This window comes from Panthera tigris, chromosome D2 (assembly GCF_018350195.1).
Source record: "Panthera tigris isolate Pti1 chromosome D2, P.tigris_Pti1_mat1.1, whole genome shotgun sequence".
Lineage (NCBI taxonomy): Eukaryota > Metazoa > Chordata > Mammalia > Carnivora > Felidae > Panthera > Panthera tigris.
The window spans coordinates 21,320,221-21,343,193 of NC_056670.1; the positions used below are offsets into that span (position 1 = coordinate 21,320,221).

The 22,973-nt window shown below is 39.9% G+C and overlaps 1 protein-coding gene across 2 annotated transcripts in view; it reads right to left on the reverse strand.

Annotated features, from left to right (window-relative positions):
• The window catches only part of ANK3 (ankyrin 3), a 334,814-nt gene that overhangs the window by 33,786 nt on the left and 278,055 nt on the right, over window positions 1–22,973 (reverse strand). The window contains exons 30-38 of one of the 2 annotated variants that reach the window (XM_042959816.1): window positions 21,892–22,099; window positions 18,851–18,947; window positions 17,934–18,162; window positions 17,165–17,290; window positions 16,116–16,238; window positions 15,653–15,679; window positions 14,509–14,590; window positions 2,626–10,428; window positions 1,925–1,999 (exon numbers count right to left, since the gene is read on the reverse strand). In XM_042959816.1, the coding sequence (XP_042815750.1) occupies window positions 1,925–1,999; window positions 2,626–10,428; window positions 14,509–14,590; window positions 15,653–15,679; window positions 16,116–16,238; window positions 17,165–17,290; window positions 17,934–18,162; window positions 18,851–18,947; window positions 21,892–22,099 (8,770 nt within the window). The remainder of the gene's footprint in view (window positions 1–1,924; window positions 2,000–2,625; window positions 10,429–14,508; window positions 14,591–15,652; window positions 15,680–16,115; window positions 16,239–17,164; window positions 17,291–17,933; window positions 18,163–18,850; window positions 18,948–21,891; window positions 22,100–22,973) is intronic. The other variant, XM_007095800.3, reaches the window with a different exon arrangement.

Sequence of the window (22,973 nt, forward strand, 5' to 3'; positions counted from 1 at the left end):
TACACTGTGACCCAAAGTCAGAAAAACACCATTATTAAGTATGTATATTGGATCTTATTTATCCATTAAAATCAAGACCATAGAATATGTAATTTTGTAGAAACTAGGTAACCACAAATAAAAGAGCAAAAAGTTACATTGTGTATATAACATTTTAAAAGCTTTTAGACAAAAATCAAAGTACATTGAGATGTTAACAGTGGTTCTGAAGGACAGAATTAAATTTTGCTCTTCTACATGATAATTTTTCTAATAATCTTCATTGAGCATAGGTAATTCAAATTTACAAAAGTTAAATTTAAGTTTTAAGTTCTTTCAAGTCCTTTGTGCTTTAAGAAACAATACTCCTACTGTCCAACAAACCCTTATGATCCAACTGTATCCTTTGTCTAGTGACCCAGCAAAGAGCAAAGACACACTGCCACTAAGAATTTTACAACATTATGGCTTTACAGCACATCTTCTCCTGAAATGTACCCTGATATACTAAGGACTGGATTTGTCTAAGGCAAATAATGAATAGTTATGGGCATATAATACTGCACAATCAACATTTGCTCCAGTATGTTTTTAGATTACAATGTCTGATGTTAAAATATAATTATTAGTTTTATGTTAGCAAATATTTATACATAACAAATTGCTATTAACTCTCAACAAGCTTCCAAGGATTATGCAGACCACCTGTCTTTTCAGAGTACTACTAGGCTCCTGGTTGTTAGCAGTGGGCCTGAGAGCAGGGGCTGGGTGGAAGGAGACAGGAAGGTTATTAAGTTGGGGGTGAGGGCAGAACTTAGGACATTTAAAAGAAGAAGATGTAGCTGACCTTGTTTGCCATTATCTGGTTTCATATTCTCCATTTTAATAGCATATAGATAATTGTTTCCCTGAGTATAGAATATCGCTGAGGGTATACATGATGACTTAGATGTGACAATGGTTAACATTTCTATTTTAAGCTATTATATTTTGTTGCTGTTGTTGTGTGTTAAACAAAATACACTCAACCTAAAAAACTTAATATTTTTCTGACTCATGTGAGGAGGATTTTGGGGGCCCAGTTAACATCAAAACTACAAAGCAGAATCGTTCAGTCGACACAGAATTTTATCTTCATCTTTAATGAAGTGAAATCAAGCTAAATATTCATTTTCTACACACTGATCATAAACAGTTTCATTCACTTTACTGAACTCAACTATTTTTGTAGTTTGAATAGATTTATACATGTGTATCAATCTTTAAGAAATTATAATTCAAATTTTAAGCTTCCTGTCATTCTCTTGTTTTCTTCTTTACGTAGTTATTGAAAATGATCCTTGTTGTCTTTTAGCAAAGTGATACAAGATTTCCTTTGAAATAAATCTTTGGGCATAAAAGTGAGTCCACTTAAAAGGAAAAAAATATCAGGTAAATGTACTTACAGATAACATGTGTAGGTCATAAAAAGTGTGAAGATGACCTCATGAATGATTAAAATTTGTGAAACCGAGGCATGGATTAATTGAACTGTTGCTTAAGAGAGCTGCCCCCTGAGGGCATAAACCATGTTTAAAATTTTGGATGATTTAAAAATCATAGGGCTTAATTGTGTTTTTCTTTATACCAGAAAAAAAATTTACCACTAGGTAAAATGTTATCTAATATTACCAGAAATGGCAGTGTGAAGAAAGTGCCTACATTTAAGGTAAAGTGAGATTTAAATTTCTATTCTTGAGTGTATGGGCTTTGAAAAAGCTTTGAAAAACACAGTATATAAGGTATTATCGGTAATCATCTCTGGGTTGATAGAATTACAGATGATAAAAATGTTTGCTGTTTTTTTTTCCTTGTTGCTTGTTTCTGTTTTACATAATGAACCCCTTGTGAAAGACAAAGAAATTAAGAAACTGTATTTGTCTCACTCAGTCGTGTATACACTTACCTGTCCAACTAAGTCCCAGGTGATCGGCTACTATTGCCATCCTGATATCTGTCCGTTCACATGGACTCTGTGGACCTACGATTTACAATTTCTTAATTAAAATAATCATCAAGAAAGACACGATACTGGAAAATGTTTTTTAGCAGTACTCAGATTTTACAGAGAGACTAATGCTAACACTGTACACTTACATGTGTCCTAGTCACCTACATGAACACTTCTCTTTTCACATGGCTCACTTGATTGTCACCTGCACCGGCCAGATGTGAGACTACATGGATGCTCAATGTGATGGAATCGAACATGCTGACGAGCTAGCTACTGGACAGCGGTTACAGAATCATTGTGTCGGTGAAAACACCATGATGGGATCTCAACATCTCTGCTTTCACTTTGACAGAATCATTATTAGTACATTAAAGAAAAAAAAAAAAGTTGCTCATCTTGAATGACACCAATGTCTTCAGCATGCTTCCCTAGCTGTCTACAGTGTCGTTTGGTTAAAAGGGAGGAAGAAGAGTGTATAGACAGCACACACAGATGACAGTGACAGAATGAGAAACTACGGTTAAGTCACTTCACAGGCAATCACGACAGTTCATGCACTAGGGTCTACGAGTCGGAAAGTGTTTACAAACTATGCTCGCTCTCCGGGATGTGAGCAAAGAGTGCTCGAGAGACCTGACTGCCTCCGTTCTCACCAGTCCTTCTACTGCTCCTTTTCCCACTGCCGGCCTTTTCACTCTTTGATTTTAAAGGTGCTGCCTCTGTTTTCTTATCTCTAGCAGACTTCGTGGTAACTGAAGGCTGGCCACCCCGGGAAGTCTCGGACAACGACGTGTTTCTTGAGGTACTGTCTTCCTCATCGGACAACTCGGACTGCATCTTTTTGTCTTCTTCAGAGAGGCGGTCCACAAGCTTTAAGGTCTCACCACTAATTCCCTTAAAATATTCAATGGAATGTTTACATACTTCCTTAAGCTGACTCTTCCTAACTTTTACTATGGCGGTGGTGGTGGTGGTGGTGGTGGTGGTGGTGGTGGTAGTGCTGGTGACACAGGTGGATCTTACCTTTACTGGCAACTTGGATGGAAGCTGTTTGGCCTTGCCTTTCTCTGGCTGCCCTTGCTTTTGTGTGGCACATGCTTTTCTAACTACGTTATCTCTGTGTGTGTCTTTTACTGGAATTCTGGACTTTACATCTACACATGAAGAAGAAATAAGGGTTTTGGTTTTCTCAGATTGACTGACCTGCTTCGTTTTACTCACTTTCATGTTTGGCATATGACTTGGTGGGCAGATATCTTTTGGTGAAGTGGCCTTTATGGGAAGTTTGGATTTTCGCCTAATCCCTATCGATTCCTTGGTCTTTGGCTGCTCTCCAAGAACTTTCTGCTTATCTCTTACACAGTGTCCTTGCAGTACCCCTGTCTTTTTTCCTGATGAGATTTTCACTGGATTAGCTTTCTCTGTGGTACAAGTGGGTGCAGAATGTTCCATCAGAACTATACTACTTGTAATGTTATCTGTCTGTATAGTGGAAGAATCCAAATTGTTGTTGTTATTAAAGTTATCTTTCTGGAAATCATGTTTTTCTTGGGGCCTAGTGCCCATGTGGCTATTGGCTGTATTTGAAATCATTGGTATAGTTTCATTCTCTAGTCCCTGACAACTGGTCATCACAGCTTCTATCTTATCTGTCACTTCTCCAGGGCCTTCTTTCTTCATGGTCATGGTGGATGCAGAAATTCCCATTTTTATAGGCGTGCGCAACTTGGGGTCAACTTTAGAGGTGCTAGTGGCTGCTGCCGATTTCTCCAGGGAGCCACTACTGGATGTGCCTTCCTGACACTCTCCGCTGGTCGGGATGCTGGGGTTGGGTTCGACTGGAGGTGCCTCTACATTTCTCTCTAGATTGGTTTCTACAGTGGTGTCCCCTGACTGTGGCTGTGGTGTGGCAGTGACCATACTTTTATCCCCTTCCCCCTGGTCCCCTGACTTCCCTTCAGAAGTATGCTCACCAATCTGGAAAAATTGGAGCCTCTCTTCAACAAAATCCCTCTTGCTCATGTCAATTGCACCACTGCGAGTCATCTCAAACATTTTCCCTTCGTGAAATGGGAAGGGGTTAGGCTCACTAGTTGGGGTACTTTCATCAGTTGGCGTTCTGGCTGGCGTTGTATCAGGGGTTGTTGCTGGCGAGCGGTCTTCCACAGCCAGACCAAATGGCTTACTTTCATCTTCCCGTGATTTACTGTCAAAAACTTCATCATCCCCTCGGTTATTAGACCAGGGATCAAAATCTAGACCTTTGGTAGCTACTGTTTTAAAAGGAGTGGCAAATTCTTCATCTACTTTGTAACTGAAGTAAGTATCGGGAAACACTGATCTGTCAGGATGTCTGCCTTCTAGAGTGAAAAACTGGGCCCCTGATTTCTGATCAGTCTTATCAGGGGTCCTTTCAGATGAGGAACTTTTAGAAGGTGGCTTATCTTCGTCTGGTCCCACCCTTCCCTCCTCCTCCTCGATAACTTCAAGTTTACTTTGGCTAAAGGAGCGATCAGCTGGCTTCAGAATGCCCTCTGTGTTCCAGACATCTTTCTTGATTTCCATGGTTTGACTTGGGAGTTTAGAATCACTCTCTGTCAGGCCATCATCTTCATCTTGCAGGTCATAGCCATCCAGAGAGTCGATCTCCGTGGCATCTGTGTCATGAGAAAACTCGGCCGTGGTAGCAATGGAACACTCTGTGATGGACTGGTCATTGTTCCCATTCTGGGCAGTTTCATTCTGAGGTGAATCGAGGCCAAGGCCAAATTCGTTATCTTTTCCAGATCCATTGGTTTCCAATTCTTTCTGGTTGGAAGCCTTGTCAGCAGGAGCTTTGGATTTGGTCATTTCTTTTTGTTCATCGTCTACTTCCTTTAATTTGAAGGTGTATTTTTTAACTGGGACCGGCTGATAGATGGACTCGTCATCGCTCGAATCGCTGACGTCTGCCCCGGGAGGAACTGGAGAAGGTGGCTGCACTCTGATGACTGGTTCAGCCAGCTGGTACTTGTCATGTTCATCTTGCAGACTGACTTCAATCATGTCAACCTCTCTTTCAGGGAGATAATGATGCTTCTTATCTGGCTCCATCTGGTCTGCATCCAGTGGTGGAGGAGGGGGGAACTCAATATAGGCAACCCTACTGGTTTTGGGTCTTTGGTTAGAGTCTTTGCTCGCATCGGTAGGCATTTCACGCTCCACGGTTGCTTCCTCCACCGTAGTCTGCTTTAAGGAGGCTGACTTGGCCTGCTCCTCCTCCTCAGATTCCTCAGAAACCTCAGGGATTGGGCTGGGTTTGCCTGGTATATAAGCTATGAGCGAGTCTGGTGTCTTAGACGTGAATTCATAACTCACTTCCTCTGAACTGGGTGTTTCCGGGGTTAAAGGGCTTTTCCCAGAGCTGTCTAGAAAGGAAACTTGTTCTAGAGTGTCGTCTTCTGGACTACCTTGGGGAGAAGGAGGCTGCTTCTGCTGTCTAGTTGTATAAAAGGTCCCCCTGGTCTCTTGTACTGTCTTACACTCCTGACTTATGATCTTTTTTACACTTCCTTGTTGTATCTCCTTTTCATACTGCTTCCCCACCTGTACAAAACTGACATAAACAGGTAAAGTTTTTATGTCTTTCCCTCCCTCCGTCTGGGCTAGTGGAGCAACTCTTTCCAATCCATCAAGGGGACTGTGGTCGAACGCATCACTAGAGGGAGATTCCTTTCCTGGGCTAAACTCTAAGGAATCAGGAGATTTGGTGGGAGAGGTTTCAGTTTCATCAAGAGGAGGGCATAAGCCTACGTAACTCTGGCGTTTGGAAACTTTGCTGATTTCTGAATAGGTAACTTTTTCGTCTTCTATAGAATTAAAGTGCTGTGTCTCGACTGTCTCTTTACTCATACTTGATGGGGACAACTTTGGTGATAGTTCGTGTTGGGGGAACGTCGGCTGCTCGCAAAAACCATCAGGAATATCAGAAGACAGTATTCTCCGTCCCTCTGCAGCTCTGACCGGGATGTGTGATGCTGCTGAGCTCTCACTCCTCCTGGAAGGTTGTTCCAGAGATCCACCCGGCCGTTCCCCTTCTTTCACAACATATTCCCTATATAAGACCTTTTTGGAGGGAGATTTTACAGTCATTTCCTTAATTTCTGAGAGAGAACCATTTGTTAACAACTTGTGTTCTCTCTCAGTCACAGACATAAATTCACTCCTTTGATCAACAATCTTACTCTCAGGGTGACCAGTGTGATTCTCTCTTACATCATGAACAAGTACATGTGAAAGTTTTTCTTTCTGCGACTTATTGTTAGCAGCTCCAGAACTTTCCCATGTTCTAAAGACCTTTTTGTCCCATGGTCCCTTAGTTGCTAAATCTGAGGTTACATGACATGCCAAGTCTTTAGGCTGTTGCTCAGAAAAATAGTCAGGCATTGCTTTACTTGACATTTCAGTTCTCTGTGTCTTCACATCCTCGGAGCCAGAATCATTTATGACAATTTCATGGCTTTGGACATGCTCATCTTTAGCTTTCAGGACCATAAAATCATTTTGCACAGACACACTTTCATCTGGGAGGTCTATGGCCTTCTGCTGCTTTTCTCTAGGAAAAACTTGGTAGACAGGCAGCTTGCTCTCCTGGATTTTTTTGACTGGGATTCTGGATTGGCCCTCCGGCTTTTTGTCTTCTTGAGACATGTCCTTACTTTTTGCCTGTGCGCCTTGTTCAAATTTTAATCTAATGGAACTGAGTTTGGATTGTTTGAGCTGAAAGCCAGACTGGGGCCCTTCTGGTGCTTTGCTCTGTGAAATGCTTTCTTTGGCTTCCTCCATGGACTTGCTGTCCTCAGGCTGTTGGGAAGGAACCTTCTTCTCTGGGCTGCTCGGCAGACTGGATTCTTTCCTCTCATCAGCTTTGGGGAAGCCTTGTCCATCATGGCCATGCTGCCTTGCCTTAACCCACTCATCATTGGATGCCAACAGTTCTGTCAGCAGTACCTTCTCGGGGCTGCTACTGGTAGAGCTTTGAGAAGAGTATTCTTTACCATTTCTAGGGCGTGGCTTTTTCTCTGGGGACTGCAGTTCATCATTAAGCTTTTCGGTTTTGTCACGAAAAAACTGTGACACTTCAGTCAGTTTTTCTTCAGCTTCCTTCACAGTCCTGTCCACCCTATCTTCATATATCAACTTCTCTCTACCTCTGTCTAATCTGTCCTCAGTAAAGCGCATCCACATGGCATGTTTTGGACTACTAACATCGCCAGAATAGTGCAACACTGTCACTTTATCAAAATGCTCATCTTTAGACACTTTACCTACACCATTTTCAGACACATCTTTATAGATTTTGGAGAGAATTTCTTTTTTGGGGGCAGTGACTACTTTTTCTCTGGACCGCTTATCAGACCCCTGTAACTCTGAGCTAGGGGGTCCTGCATGGTCTGTAACCGATTCCTCGGTATCAGAGTGAGACACATCTAGCTTTTCTGACAGAAGCATTTTCTCAGCAAACCTGTAAGACTCCCCTCTTAGTTCTGACAACTCATCGTCATGGTATTCTATTGAGTGTTGACTCAAAAGCTTCAATGTTTTATAAGAGTCATCAGATATGAGTTGAGCAGAACTAGGGCGACTATCTTCTTCTTGGGACACAGGAGTGTTTACTCTGGAAGACTCCAGATAAGAAGGCAATGACTCTTCAGCAGTGAGTTCTTCTTCTTCTTGCTGACCCTGTTCCTCTGAACAAGGAAAAGCATCGTGTTTTTCTGGCAGAAAATCTTTTAGGTTAATATCTCCCCGGGATAAGTCTTTCTGATATACATACATTTCCTTTTCTGGATGCTTTTTGGTTTCTCTAATAATGACTTCAGTGGGCTCAGCTTGGTTACCTTTTTCGATGTGGACTTCTATTATACGCTCCAGTTTGGGTTTCATTTGGTTGTCCTTCTCTGCATGCTGGGCTGAGGTTTCAGCAGCAGACTTGTGAACATCTGGAGGCACTGCCGACTTATGCTCAAACAGACCTGCCAGTTCTTTGGAAGGGTCCCGCCCGGACTGAAAGGCCTTCATGATGTCATGGACTGACATGGTTTCTTCAATTCTTTCAGAGGCACCTTCACTGCCTGGTGGAGAATGATAGACCATTCTGGTGGTCGTGGTTATGTGAGTCTCTTCCTTAACACGCATGCCTTTGCTTAGAACCCGACTGTGGTCGTCTTCTTCACCGTTGGCTTTCATTTGAAATGCTTTCACTTTTTCCTTAATACTAGAGGTGGTGGGCTTTGGCTCCAGTTCTGTAAAAGTAGGTGAAGGTTTGGGTGACACCGGCTCCTCTGGTTGGCCTGGGGGAGCATCTCCAGCCGAAGGTTCATAGCTTCTGATAACATGCACCACTTCAGTTCTTGTTTCTGTAATGACAGGAGGGATGGGGACTTCGTGAAAAAGTGGTTTAGGGCCAGTGCTTTCAGCACTCTGTGGGGCTGAAGGCGTTTTTTCACTTCTTGTTTCAAAGCCACTGTCAGACAAAGGGCTTTTGTCTTGGTCATGTTGAGAAAAGTCATCCGGAGACTCTAAAATAGTATCTGTTCCAAAAAAGGAATCGGCCATTTTACACAACTCTTTCTCAGAGGTGGAAGGCCTCATGGAGGCTGGAGGCATTTTGAGTTTGTGTTCCTGCAAAGCGATTGCTGGCTTCAGAATCCTTTTCTGTCTCTCTTCACCATCCTTCTTTGCATCCTCAAACTTGTACTTTAAATTTGTCAACGAACTACTCCCAATATCATTTGTTAAGTAGTCAATAACTTTGGTCAGGTTATAATCCTTCTCGGAGGCGGCTTTTGCTTTCACTTGCACTCTCTCTGGCAGAGTTGGGGAATGGATCATGGCAGCTTGTTGTCTCGCTTCTCTTATTTCTTCCGAACTAAATTCTATCCAGTCGTCTTCGGGAGAGAGTCCTTTGTCACTCTTTGGTGATTTGGGTGGTCCTTTATTATCTACACACACATCTTTTTTAAGGATTTCACTCACTTTCACCAAGTCTTCCTTTACTTTCTCAACGATTTTGAAAGGTTCTTCATCGTCAATTCTCCCTTCTTTCGGGAGTTCGGGTTGGAATGGCTTCTCCTCAGGCACGTCTGTTTGTAGTATTGCGGTCATCCGCATGAGGTCCTCTTTCATTTCAGCCACGTCTTTTAATATCTCCTGACTGGAAGATAAAGAAGATGGTGTAGACAACTTAAGGGCAGAGGGTGCAAGGAACAAAGACGACTTAACTGGAGATGAAGTTCGATTGAAATGGGGCTGAGGACGTGTCTCCGTAGTCAATGTTTTAATGGGTGACAGCAAGGCTGCTGCTGATTTTGTAAGTGAACTAGAGTCTGGAAGTTTCTTTAATGCTGGTTCTGGCAAAACATTGACTACAGAGTATACTGGCACTGTTATTATAGATGAAGTTACAGATGAGGTAGTTGCAGATATTGACGACCCAAGGGATGTATAGAGTGCACTTGCTGAAGGAGTTCTTAGAGACTGAAAAGCGGATGGTGCTGAAGAAACATATGACCTGAGTGGGGAAAATGGCATCGCTGTCGTGGTAGAAAACACTTTATCGACTGTGTCAGTGGCTGCGCTAACCACAGAGCTCACAGAGTTTGTAGCCGTAGAAATTTTTTCCTGTAACGTGGCAGTGGCTTTGCATCCATTAATTAAAGTTGAAGATGATGGATATTTCAGGGGGGAAATAGATCCATTGACTAATGCTACCTCTGCATGTCCAGGCATCTGTTTCACAGGTGATGAGAGAGAGGGGGCCATTGTAACTTTAGCTGATGAAATGACATCAACTGCTGATTTCACTGGAGACACCACTGACTTTAGAGGCGAAGATATTAGCGGTGCTGCTGATGTAATAATTGACTTAAATGGCAAACTTGAGGAATACATATTAATGTTTGATTTGGGGGAGGCAGGGGGGGTCATAGTAATTGACGACCTCTCCAGAAGAGACCCCGCTGTAGTCACTGGAGAGGTTCGGGAAGAAAACGTAGAATTGGATGCCAGCCCTTTTAAAGGCGAGGACTCTGGGACTGTGGGAGCTCTAACCAGGGTACCAGAGGAAACCTGGATATTGTACGGAGATTGTGACACCACTGTTTTTATCGGTGAAGAAATTGTCCGAAAGGATCTAATCGGAGATGCCACATCACTAATGGATTTAACTGAAGATGTAGTCGACGCGCCTAATGTGGATTTGATTGGAGAAGGAGTCGAAACAGACCATACTGATTTTAACGGAGAAGCTGATGGCGTATTAGAGGAAGAGCTTGATAAGGAAGTGAAGCCTGACTTGGCTGGCCCAGGCACTGTGATCGGAGCTGTTGTCCAGGACTGGTATGGTCTTGTAGAAAAGAATGGCTTGTATGAGTAAGTGGTGGGGAGGGATCTTGTTGCTCCTGCACTCCGTTCAACTGTTTCTTAAATTTTAAAAATGAAATCAAACACAAAAATCAACAAAAATGGTTGAGAAACAGAGAGACCAGAGAAAAAAATTGGTCAGTAAACTTTGAAATATTACAAAAGCAAGTACAATTGTTTGCATGATTTAGAATGGAAGAGGCAAAACGAACAATTAAGTAAAAGAGGAAAAAAAAACTCCACAGACATAACCAATCCAGAATTAAAAAAATAAATAAATAAATAAACAAACAAACAAACAAACAGAAAACAGAGCAATGGGAAATGAAAGACAGAAAAAGCACATCGCAACCAAATAGGCCAACAATGAAAAACAGAAAACATGAGGAAAGAATTAATGATGAGAAAAATAACCACAATGGAAAACGGTTCCCTTACTTCCTATTGACTTTCTTATGTGCTGGTTTCGAAAGATCAGCAGCCATTCTGTTTTGCCTGTATAGGTACACGTTCGTTTTGTGCAACCATATAACTTTCATTTTAGTAATTTCTAATGCTCCCTCTCCTTGAACCTTTCGGTGATACAGATTGCACCTACTCAGAACCATATCGATGTGTGCAGCTATACATTAAATATCTAGAACTCTTTTTTTAGAAAACTACTCAAGCCTATTTCATGCAGAATCCAAAGTAACTTTTATGTGACAGGCAACTGATTGCAAACCGTGAAGCCACTGGATTTTAAATCTGTATCTTCCATGCATGATTCGGTTATGCTTCACACCCATAAAAAGCCAATAAGAGCAAGAAATTTTCTGAGTTAGAACTTTAAAAGAAACAACAAAGAAAAGGAATGTTTGCATTTATTTTTTCCCATGCAGCATATTCCTTTTGGTGAGGAAAAAGAAAATGTAATATGAAATGATTTAAAAATGCATGTGTACATACACACAAAGGGGGGAAAGCGGAAAATATGGTTCATGGTTACCATAAGCAAGCAAAGCAACTGAAAACATCTTATCATGCGCGTTATATCACGGCAAACAAGCCAATGAAGTAATACAATTTTTATGCCATATTATGCACAATATATAAACTTTAAAAATACTTTCACAAGAGCATTTAGAAAGAAGAGTACACTTTTTCCATGAGATGCAAAATCTTGGTACCTTTTGAGATTTTAGGAAAATATTTAATACCGCATACTGAAAATACATCTGCAACTAAATATATCCATATCCAGTGTGATCTTCATTATGGAGAAAAGCACATTGTTTATTTTGGATATTCCCCCCTCCCCCCCCCCAATCTATCACACTTTAAATTCTCAAAAGGTATCATGGGAAAATCTAAAAAGCACAGTCGTATTTTTAACACTTCATACTTAAGTATCTGCAGTGGGATCCAGTATATATTGGTATACATATTTATTTATCAGTGGCAAAGGTACCAATTCTGGTGCCTTCCCAGAATGTTCATGGGGCTCATGGCTGCTCCAAAGAGTAGAGCAGCCGTGAGGCAAACCTACCACTAGGAAAGATGGATTTAGTACCAGCATTCATCTGGCAATGGGACAAGAAACACACAAATGAGGTAAGCACACTCACTGGGGGAGAGCAAATGCACACTTGGTCCTCTCTACTTCTACAGCTCTAACAAACAAACCGAGTTGGTCACAGAGATTTGGAATGCCTGCCAAGGCCTAATGGTCTATGTCAAAGTTGAGTACAGTTTCGCTCCCAGAAAGCACTGGTTCAGAATAATAGTGAAACGCGAAGAGGAAATGACAATCTGCTTCATCTCTTATGCTCCTCTTCATGCTGTGCCCGGGCCATTGCTACAATCCAGTCCTTGGATTAGCAGCTACTCCCACAAGGGTGAAGATTTTCATTCCTAGTGTACATTTAAATTCAAATATTCAGAACATGTCCTCTTCTAAGCTTACATATTATAATAAAGAAACGTGGAAGAACTGAGGAAAAACTCACCCGTTCATTACCCCTCCTAGTCATAATTCTCAATATTATATTGCTTAATATATTTTGGACACACCATACTACAAATGGAAGATTTGGGGATTCCTTCACTTTAGTGACTTGGGCTCAGCCCAATGTCTCAAGAGAATTTATTTTTATAACTACCAGAAACTGGCAAAGCATCTCTCCTTCACCACTGAAGGCTGGCTCCGTCAAGCAATGTAGTCTTCTGAACCACATGTATGGTTTTAACTTTACATGAAGTAGCCAATTTACTGATTGGTTACACATTTTATGCTTAAATGACACATATTTTGTGATGCACTTTATAACAAAGAAAATTTCTGGGAGGTTCTGGATGTCAGGCACTGAATTACACCAGATTCTTTCTTTCTTGTTTGGGAGGTTGGGGTGGGGGTGGAAGGGACAGGGTACTGAGAGAAAAGTGCATCACTTGCAGTTCTAACACCAATTCAGAGGCCATGACATTTCCTTAGTTTTTAGTTCTTAGTCCTTTCCATTTCTCTGTTTACCACTATTATGCTCCCTTTCATAAAACAGAGAAAAGTACCTTCTTCCTTCTATCAATATGTTATACCATAACAGAAGCTAACTAAAAAATAGCAACACTTGCATAAATGAAAAAAATTTAGTTGACTTAGCACAGACCTTACCTTAAACTCATATAGTCCCCCAAATACTTTAGGGACCAGAATCATATGGGAGCTCACCTGCCCAGAGGTACCTTGGACCTAAAGAAGCTGGTCATGGAACCTGTCCAAATCTTAAGTATTTTGCCTGGGAGTCCCAACCAGCTACCCTCTGAGAGCCTTAGATTTGAGGCAAAATCGTATTCCAAAGAAAAGTACTCAAAGAATATTTAGTCTTATCGAAAAACCATCTACTTATACACATATATTGTCCTTGCTTTGTAGAATAAGAGGAGTTAGTTTCATCCCTTATGGTTTTGGAAGGATTTAGATATTTATGCTAGAGACAAAAACTGAGATCTGGAAAAACATTTATAAGTGTGGTAGAGCTCCATTTCTCTTATGCTCTCCGTTTTGCGTCTGGATATAAAAGTTCCGCCAGTAGTCAAGGAGCTAGACTCCATAAGATTATGCTAAGACCTTTTAAGCTAAGTACTAGAGTCTTCCTGCTGCACACTGAATATGCTATGTTGGCCCACAGAAACAAGAACTCAGGAAAGGTGGGAAAAACCAAAGATGTGGCTCTTATTTGTAATTTCCAATCCTCCCTAAACTCAAGTTAACTGTGAGTAATGGGAAACAGCCAGAAATTATTCACTAACAATTATTTGTGTAAAACTCCTTTTCTGATGGATCAAACACAGTGCTACTCTCAGCACTCTTAGCTCCTGTTGATGGAGGGATTCTCTGGAGGGCTGAGGGGATAGGGGAAGATGAAGTGGGGAGGGAGATGGAATGAATGAATATGACTGAATGGATTTATACCCTGATACTTGCAAGCCAGTTAACAATGAACCAAAACAATCACTGAAAGAAGAAAAGGGCTTAACCAGTCTAGTGAAGACTAGCCTTGGAAATGGTACTTAATAAAGATGTGTGGGGGGTGGGGGTAGTGGCGGAGAGGGAGAAAGGAAGGAGGAGATACGAATTCAATAAGCAAGTGCCTCAAGAACGTAGGAAGATACACTTCTTGCAAACTGGGAAGAAGGAGAATCAGGACTGAGGTATAATGACCTACCTATATTATGAAAAATGAGATGAAAATCAAAGTTACATTATCACTTTTCTACCAACCTGAATATATAAAAATATTTTCTCCTTTGAGCTTAGATTTAAAGCAGCATTGGTGCATTATCTCCTAGGACAGTTAACAATCACAGTGAAATCAAGGTTTTTAAAGACAAGTAATGAGTAGATGTTTCTAAATTTTAAAATAGGTAGGGGCTTTTTAAAAAAACTGTTTTGAGGTTATGATCTAAGGGTGTTTGTGCTTCACATCTTCAACTATGTACAAAGTATCAGTTACAGTTCATGATAAAGTTTCCCTGCAGGCAATTTTTCTTTTGCCATTGGGCTTCCAAATGACCCCCAAATTCAATTTGTACAGAAAAAAATGTCTCTTCTTATAGACATCCACATAGATTAGTAAATGTGTTAGAAAACTCACTCATTCCAGGCTCAGTCAAGTAGCTGTAGCGCTTACGTAACGCTAAAGATGCAAAGCTCTGTCGTCTATCTGCTTTCTCGGCCTAAAAAAGAAAAAAAAGAGAGAGAGACTGTGTCCAAATTCCTTGTGACCTCTGTATGGTTTTGAAACATTTTGAAGGATGGCATGTTGATGACTGGTTTATCTCTATTTTTCTTCGTATGGATTCTCCTCATGAAAATGGTAATTCCCTGTTGTGACTCTACAACCCCAGCCACTGTCTCAACCAAATTCCCATCATTTAGCAAATATAAGAGCACCAACACAGCAGACTACAGGGAACTACAAATACAAGACGAGCGTTACAGAGACTTCTGATGCTGAGCAGTAAATTTTCCCAAATCCTTCATATTTAAAACACATATATCACGATGTACACTCCCTCTATGTGAGTACATTCAAGGGAAAAGGGCACACGGCGTCTCATTCGGATTACTGCTGCTGTTTCTATATGTTCAAAGGCATAAAGTGTGGATGAGGTTAAAAAAGGGTTAATGGCTTTATTAGAAATAAGATTCTATTTATTATTACTGGGGTATGAGTTTTAAAAATCCAATTATCATATAACTTGGAAAAATATTAGGAGATGCCTCATAAGGAAAAATTCATTCAAAACCAAATGGAACTACTCTACTATACCCTTAAAAATGGCCAAGATAATTTTCTTTAAATAACAAATATTTACCAGTAGCCATGGAACACATAGTTGGTATTACACAGAACAACTTGACTTATACAATAAAACTTCATATGTTACTCATAATCTTGATTTGACTGTTACACAGAGTGGATACTAGGTGGAAATATGGAAAAATGTATATTTACACATGCCAAGCTACTACATTTAAAAATGTTTAAAGAATTTTAGTTTCTCTTTTTCAAACACTAGCGGGATCACATTCCTGAATGCCCTGGAGTGTTCTTATGTACATGTGGAGGAAGAGTAAACCATTCTTTAAGAAAACCGTACACCCTTTACCTCACTTACGCTAAGATCTGCCAACATATAATCTGTTTCCCCACTTCAGCCTGCTGTAAGTTCTTGTATACAGTTTCAATTTCTATTCTATCTCTGATAGAGTAAAAGCAGAAGTGTTCATATTACCTCATCATCTTGATCTGACTCTGTCTCCTTTTGGTTCCAAGAGGCATTGCAGAGACAAGGAATATTATAATGGACAGCAGGGAAAAGAATATCAGGATATGAAAAGGACTGAGTAGAAAGCACAAAATGCAAGCTGAATCAAGAGAGCAAAGCAAATCAAAAGAAGCCAACACAAAATATCAAGAACTGTACATCCACGGCAAATTAATGTGTGACATCATTTGAAAGCATAAAAATCTCTGAGCTACCAGCAGAAGCAGAAGCACCATACAGAGGACTCCATCATACAAACCATAACAACTTGACGCCACGGTAACAAGACTCAATTTACACAAAGAGACTAACACAACTGGAGTTTCAGGAACTTGAATCATGTTACAAAGCATTCCTTAATTGCATACCAAGGGCCCACTTCTTCACGACCAGGGGAAGAGAGTCACAATAAACCAGTATCAAAAGATACCTTTTTATGTGCTGGCAGAGTGATATTTAAGTTGCAAACAGCTGTTTGAGGCAGTCCTTTTGTTGTCTTTGGTTCTTTCAGAAAAGACAGACGACCACAGGGCTCTTGGCTGGTGTCTCTAATCTAGAAGAATTTAGGTGGTTGACAGTTATAGAGAGGGACTTTTCTGAGGATTCCTGTCTATACAAGGATTAAACATGTTTATTTTACAGAGCCCTTCAAGAGGCAAGAAAAGTAAAGGGAAAAGATGATGGTAATAGTTACGGAACAACCACCGTGGTCACATGTAAACTCAACGGGATTTAGAATTCCTAGATTAGACCCGGGATTGCTGTGTCTTCTTGTTTTACCCTGGTAATATGCTGTATAGTCTGGGTTATATACATTTTCTTCCCATCTAATAATTTCTCTTTCCCAAGGCCTCAGTTTTAGCAACAATAATAACAGCAAATAACTGTCCCATGTCCTTCTGTTCTCGGAGGAGGAAGTTTCTCCAGACTGTCCTTGGGCTCCATCAATATGGAACTTAATTATGGGGTTTGGATTTCAGCCATTATTTGATTAATAAGCATGAATGAGATCTGATGCATTTTATTATTCTAGATTGTTTGGTCTGACAAATATTTGCTTAAACAGAAACAATCATTTAGCTGTTTAAAAGGTAAAGGCTCTTTTTCGCTAATTATAAAGCTTTCCTGGCTCAAAAGTGCCCTGGGGGAGAACTCGGGCAAAATCTGACCTTGTTCCTCTGAATTCAAGTTTGGTGGGTTATTTCAAACTGGGTAAATCATTAAACTTTTTTCTTTTTATTCTCTAAGAGCTCTTTCTAAAAAAATATTTATTTATTTATTGAGAAAGAGAGGGAGAGAGAGAGAATCCTAAGCAGGCTCTGCACTGCCAGAACAGAGCCTGATGTGGGGCTCAAACTCACAAATCGTGAGATCACGATCTGACCTGAAATTGAGTCAGAAGATTAACTGGCTGAGCCACCCAGGCGCTCCCCACCTTTTTTTTTTTTTTTTAATTCACAGAGTCTATTGATGATTTACCTTGATGGAAAACGGCAGTCTATTTTCTTTGAAAGCATAAAAGTTAAAAACCAGCTGCTGTCCCCCTTTAGTAAGTGGGGCCAGATTTCCATAACAATCAACATAAATAGGTTTTCCTTCCAGAACCTTTTGGAGTAAAAGAAACACATAATTTAATGTTAATTAAATTGGAAGAATTTTGAAATTTTAAGTCACATAATATTAAAAGACTGACATATTTCTATGTCACATTTGTCTCCTTATTAGGAAATTACTTCTATGGTGTTACTTGCCACAAAAATAACTCTTCAGGCTCACAATTCAACAATTGTGATTGGAAACCAAATCATGCACATGTATAAGACAGAATTATATATTCAATTCTATTCCAGCAACCTTAGACATGTTTGAGAAAGTGCTGACATCAATCGCTTATTCATACAGACTTTGAAAGTTGGTTGTTTTTTTTTTTTTACTCCAATACTTTTACTGAGTTTGCAAATGGAAAATCCTAGTAATGTGCTAAAGACAGTGACCATAAAAATAAAACAATTCAAGTTACCACAGGGAAGCACTGACCATGATGTAGATTCATTACTACTACATTTAAACCAAGATAGCCTCATACAAAGACACATAAAACATTAGAGGATAAGTCTATATCAAAATTTTTAACCAAAAATTGCAATCAATCATGAGCTTGATATTTCTAATAAGTGCTATTGTAACCTCAAGAGACAACCCCGTATCTGGGGAATGTAATAAAACAAACTTGTTATGAACAAGGTACCTCAATATCTTTGCTTCTTGCAACTTCTTCAAAATTCTCTTGCTGCTCTAAAGTTTTGTCCACTTTGTCATCTGTCATGCAGAAACAGCGCAGGGAGGATTCTACAGGATCATTCATTTTGGCAAAAACAACGAACTTGGCCATATATGGAACACATATTAGTTCTCTGTACAGCTGTGAGGCTAACCCCACAGTTTCTAAAACTTGATGGCAGTCTGCAAGCCAAAATCTGAGAAACACAGAAGTGTGAAGATGAGATGATTTTAGCGAAATCTTAAAAATAATCATCATTAAAAAGTCAAAGCATATAAGGGAATGATACCAAAACATTAACTCGTTCATTTAAACAAACAGCAATGATGCGTACTCTGCTTACAGAAGGTCTACATTTATTATATGTTTGTTCCTTTGCTGAAGAAATGCTAAGGATTTTTTTTCTCTCTTGTCCTTCCCATAAGATTCTTATTCCCCTCGTATAATTACCCATGATGAGCCTTCCCTTCTACTCCTGCTTAAGAGTTTAATCTCTTACTTTACATTAGAAGGAATAAGGATTTTATGGAAGAAAATGGGAAAGACATGGAAATCCTATCTTTTTTCTTTGAGACTATAAAAATTAAAAACAAGTTGCTGTCTTCCTTTAGCAAAGGGGCCAGATTTCTACAACGATCAACAGAAATAGGTTTTTACAAATTGCTGAGAACTAGCAGAAGTAAGTCTAGCACCGTAGAGCTGCTTGTAAGAACTGGATAAAATGACGTACAGTAGTGAATTTTACATTTCTGAGTTAGGCCCAAGTTCACCATCAAAATTTTTAAAATTAATCATACTGGTGGTATTGAGCACAAAAACTTTTACTTTCCAAAAGTTAATAAAATTAATTCCTTAGTGCTTTTGGGAATCCTTTATTTCCATACCTGGCTGAAACATTGGTTGTAAAAGAGACACAATCCTTTATAAATGTCAGAGGTGTAGTTCCTGTGATGTCTTCCCACTGAGCAGGCGAGGTGCCTCCTGAGAGAACAAGAGCAGATACGTTGACGTCATCATGGGAGATGCCCCTTATAATATCTTCTTCACCATCCTGTTCTTCCTGTTCTTCCTGCACAGCCGGAACTTGCAAAACTTCAGCAACTTTCAATTAATGGCATGCCCTAAAGGTACTTTTCCTCTATTCTCCTTCTAGCACTATTGCTACCTTATAGTGATCTTCTTGTAAGATATTACATTTTTTAAAGATCATTTTTCTGTTTGGCTACTAAAGAATATTTTAAACCTGGGGCAACCACAGACTATAAAGCACATTTTGTAAGTGCAATTTATAGGTGCAAAGATTAGTTGTTCAGATAGACAATATAATTATCCTATTTTTAAATTTTTTAAAAAATACAAGAACTATCAAGAAAGTTAAGAAGCAGCTTATTTTGTTACAAAGGAAATTGAAGAAGATATAAAGAAATGGAAAATCTTTCTGTGCTCATGGATTGGAAGAATAAATATTGTTAAAATGTTAATACTACTCAAAGCAATCTACACATTCAATGCAATCCCAATCAAAATTGCACCAGCATTCTTCTTGAAGCTAGAACAAGCAATCCTAAAATTTGTATGGAAACATGAAAGACTCTTAATAGCCAAAGTAATATTGAAGAAGAAAACCAAAGCTGGAGGCATCACAATCCCAGACTGTTGCCTCTACTACAAAGCTGTCATCATCAAGACAGCATGGTATTGGCACAAAAACAGACACATAGACCAATGGAATAGAATAGAGACTCCAGAATTGGACACACAAATGTATGGCCAACTAATCTTTGACAAAGCAGGAAAGAATATCCAATGGAAAAAAGACAGTCTCTTTACCAAATGGTGCTGGGAGAACTGGACAGCAACATGCAGAAGAATGAAACTAGACCACTTTCTTACACCATTCACAAAAATAAACTCAAAATGGATAACGGACCTGAATGTGAGACAGGAAACCATCAAAACCCTAGAGGAGAAAGCAGGAAAAAACCTCTCTGACCTCAGCCACAGCAATTTCTTACTTGACGCATCTCCAAAGGCAAGGGAATTAAAAGCAAAAATGAACTATTGGGACCTCATCAAGATAAAAACCTTCTGCACTGCAAAGGAAACAATCAACAAAACTAAAAGGCAACCGATGGAATGGGAAAGATATTTGCAAATGACATATTGGGCAAAGGGCTATCCAAAATCTATAAAGAAGTCACCAAACTCCACACCCAAAACACAAATAATCCAATGAAGAAATGGGCAGAAGACATGAATAGACACTTCTCTAAAGAAGACATCCAGATGGCCTGAACAGGCACATGAAAAGATGCTCAACGTCACTCCTCATCATGGAAATACAAATCAAAACCACACTGAGACATCACTTCACGCCAGTCACAGTGGCTAAAATGAACAAATCAGGAGACTATAGACGCTGGAGAGGATGTGGAGAAACGGGAACCCTCTTGCACTCTTGGTGGGAATGTAAACTGGTGCAGCCACTGTGAAAACAGTGTGGATGTTCCTCAAAAAATTAAAAATAGATCTACCCAATGTCCCAGCAATAGCACTGCTAGGGCTTTACCCAATGGATACAGGAATGCTGATGCATAGGGGCACTTGTACCCCAATGTTTATAGCAGCACTTTCAACAATGGCCAAATTATGGAAAGAGCCTAAATGTCCATCAACTGACGAATGGATAAAGAAGATGAGGTTTATATATACAATGGAATACTACTTGGCAATGAGAAAGAATGAAATATGGCCTTTTGTAGCAATGTGGATGGAACTGGAGAGTGTTATGCTAAGTGAAAGAAGTCATACAGAGAAAGACAGATACCAAATGTTTTCACTCTTATGTGGATCCTGAGAAACTTAACAGAAGACCATGGGGGAGGGGAAGGGGGAAAAAAAGTTACAGAGAGGGAAGGAGGCAAAGCATAAGAGACTCTTAAAAACTGAGAACAAACTGAGGGTTGATGGGGGTGGGAGGGAGGGGAGGGTGGGTGATGGGTATTGAGGAGGGCACCTTTTGGGATGAGCACTGGGTGTTGTATGGAAACCAATTTGACAATAAATTTCATATATTGAAAAAAAAAACCTGAGAATAAACTGAGGGTTGATGGGGGGTGGGAGGGAGGGGAAAGTGGGTGATGGGCACTGAGGAGGGCACCTGTTGGGATGAGCACTAGGTGTTGCATGGAAACCAAGTTGCTAATAAATTTCATATTAAAAAAAAAAAAGCAGCTCATTTTGTACTGCCTAAATCATTTAATTTTCCAGTGTAAGAAGAGGAATCAGCTAGTCATAGAAACTACTCATAGAAACAAAAAAACAACCTATCTTAATCTAGGACTTTCTGTTAAAAATCATATTAGGATGATCAAATGATGAACTAACTTTGGAGTCCAGGTGATTATCACAACATGTGTTCTCCTGACCTTATAGCTTTAGTCTATTGGATTATACTCGTGACTTTGTGTGGTGAGCATCATGCCTTTGCTCTTGCTCTTCCCTACTCCTGGTTCTCTGTGGCAGCTCTGTTTTGTCCAAAGCCCACCCAATCTCCTGTAGTCTAAAGGATTTTGCTAGGTCCACTGCCTCTGTCTAGGTCCTTGAGAGATTATCCAGCTGCTCTAGGAGATTCAATACTATCTCAATAACCTTAAAAGAGTGCAATTATTAATACTACACTTAATGGCAGGGAAAAGAATATCACTGAATTTTAAATGAATCATGATCTCTGCATCTTTAAAGAAAGGTACAGGGATAAAAGGTACAGAGATGAGGTGACAGACAAGCAAAATGTTTTATTCGTTTCTTTTTTCCCTATGCTTATAAAGTTGGCATGGATGTTTCAAAGGCTTTATATTTTTGTACAGAATGACTGCAAATGTTAGCTAGCATCCAGGGAAGTACAGCAGCAAGTTAACCAAACCTGTAATGCTACAGAGCAGGCGCAGATTGGGCGTGGTATCTCCCTTGTACCCGTTGGACACGCCTTCTCCTGAGGGCGGGGGCACCGGGATGGTCATTGTGATAGGTTTATGGAATTTCCTTCTTCTTGGTTCCACGGTGACGATTGGGCTAAACGTTGCTTTGTTTCCAAGGATCTTTTTCACAATTTCATCTGGAACAGGCTGGGCCTAGAGACAGAGAAAGGACCTTAAATGGAAGTTAACATTTTTCTGTCATTGGAAAATTGACTTTTTAAGCGAGGAGGAAAAAGCTCAAAACAGACAACCAAAAAAAAAAAAAAAAAAGAGAAAGAAAAAAAAGTCTTTCTTCTTAATCCTTACTACTTCAGGAGGCCACAAAAAAGAACCAAAACAACTGAACAGTGTAGCAGGAACTGGTCAGTGTGTGTATTTCCCCAGCAGAAAACAGGCAACAGGAGCTTTGAGTGACAGAGAGTGAATCAAGTCTCACAGCATAGAAGCCTTTTAGTCTAACTAAAAGTAAAGGTCAGCAAATATTGAGTCTAGTGTATGTTAAACCTTTGCAGGACATCCAGTAAAACATTACATGGGCAATGTGTGCCCAGGCAAAAATTGAGGTTTTTCAGAGTTAAGTAACAAAAGGGCACTTAAGATTTCAATTCTAGACTACCAAACCTAATGTCTTCCTTATGGCTTCTTTGCTATTTGGTAAAATACTCAATACAAGAGATAGCTGAAGGGAACCTCATGTCACTGAAATATAAGGTGGTGTCCTCAGTCACAAGTTACTGACGGCCTTCTCAGAGTTTAGAGTACTTGACTCTAAAAAAACCTCACAAAAAGAACAGGAACTCTAAGTTAAACTATTAAAGACTATATTAATTAACACAAATTAAGTTACCTTCCTTACTATTTTCCTTTTTCAATAGGTCTAGCTGAACAAGTAAATATAAGAAAGACCATCCTTGCCAAGATTTTCAGTTAGCCTTCCAAACCAAAACAAGTTCTAACTGGTCTGGATAAAACCCAGTGTTTATGATCTACTTAAATCAAAATGTGAAAGCTTGCAAGTTTCCTTAGT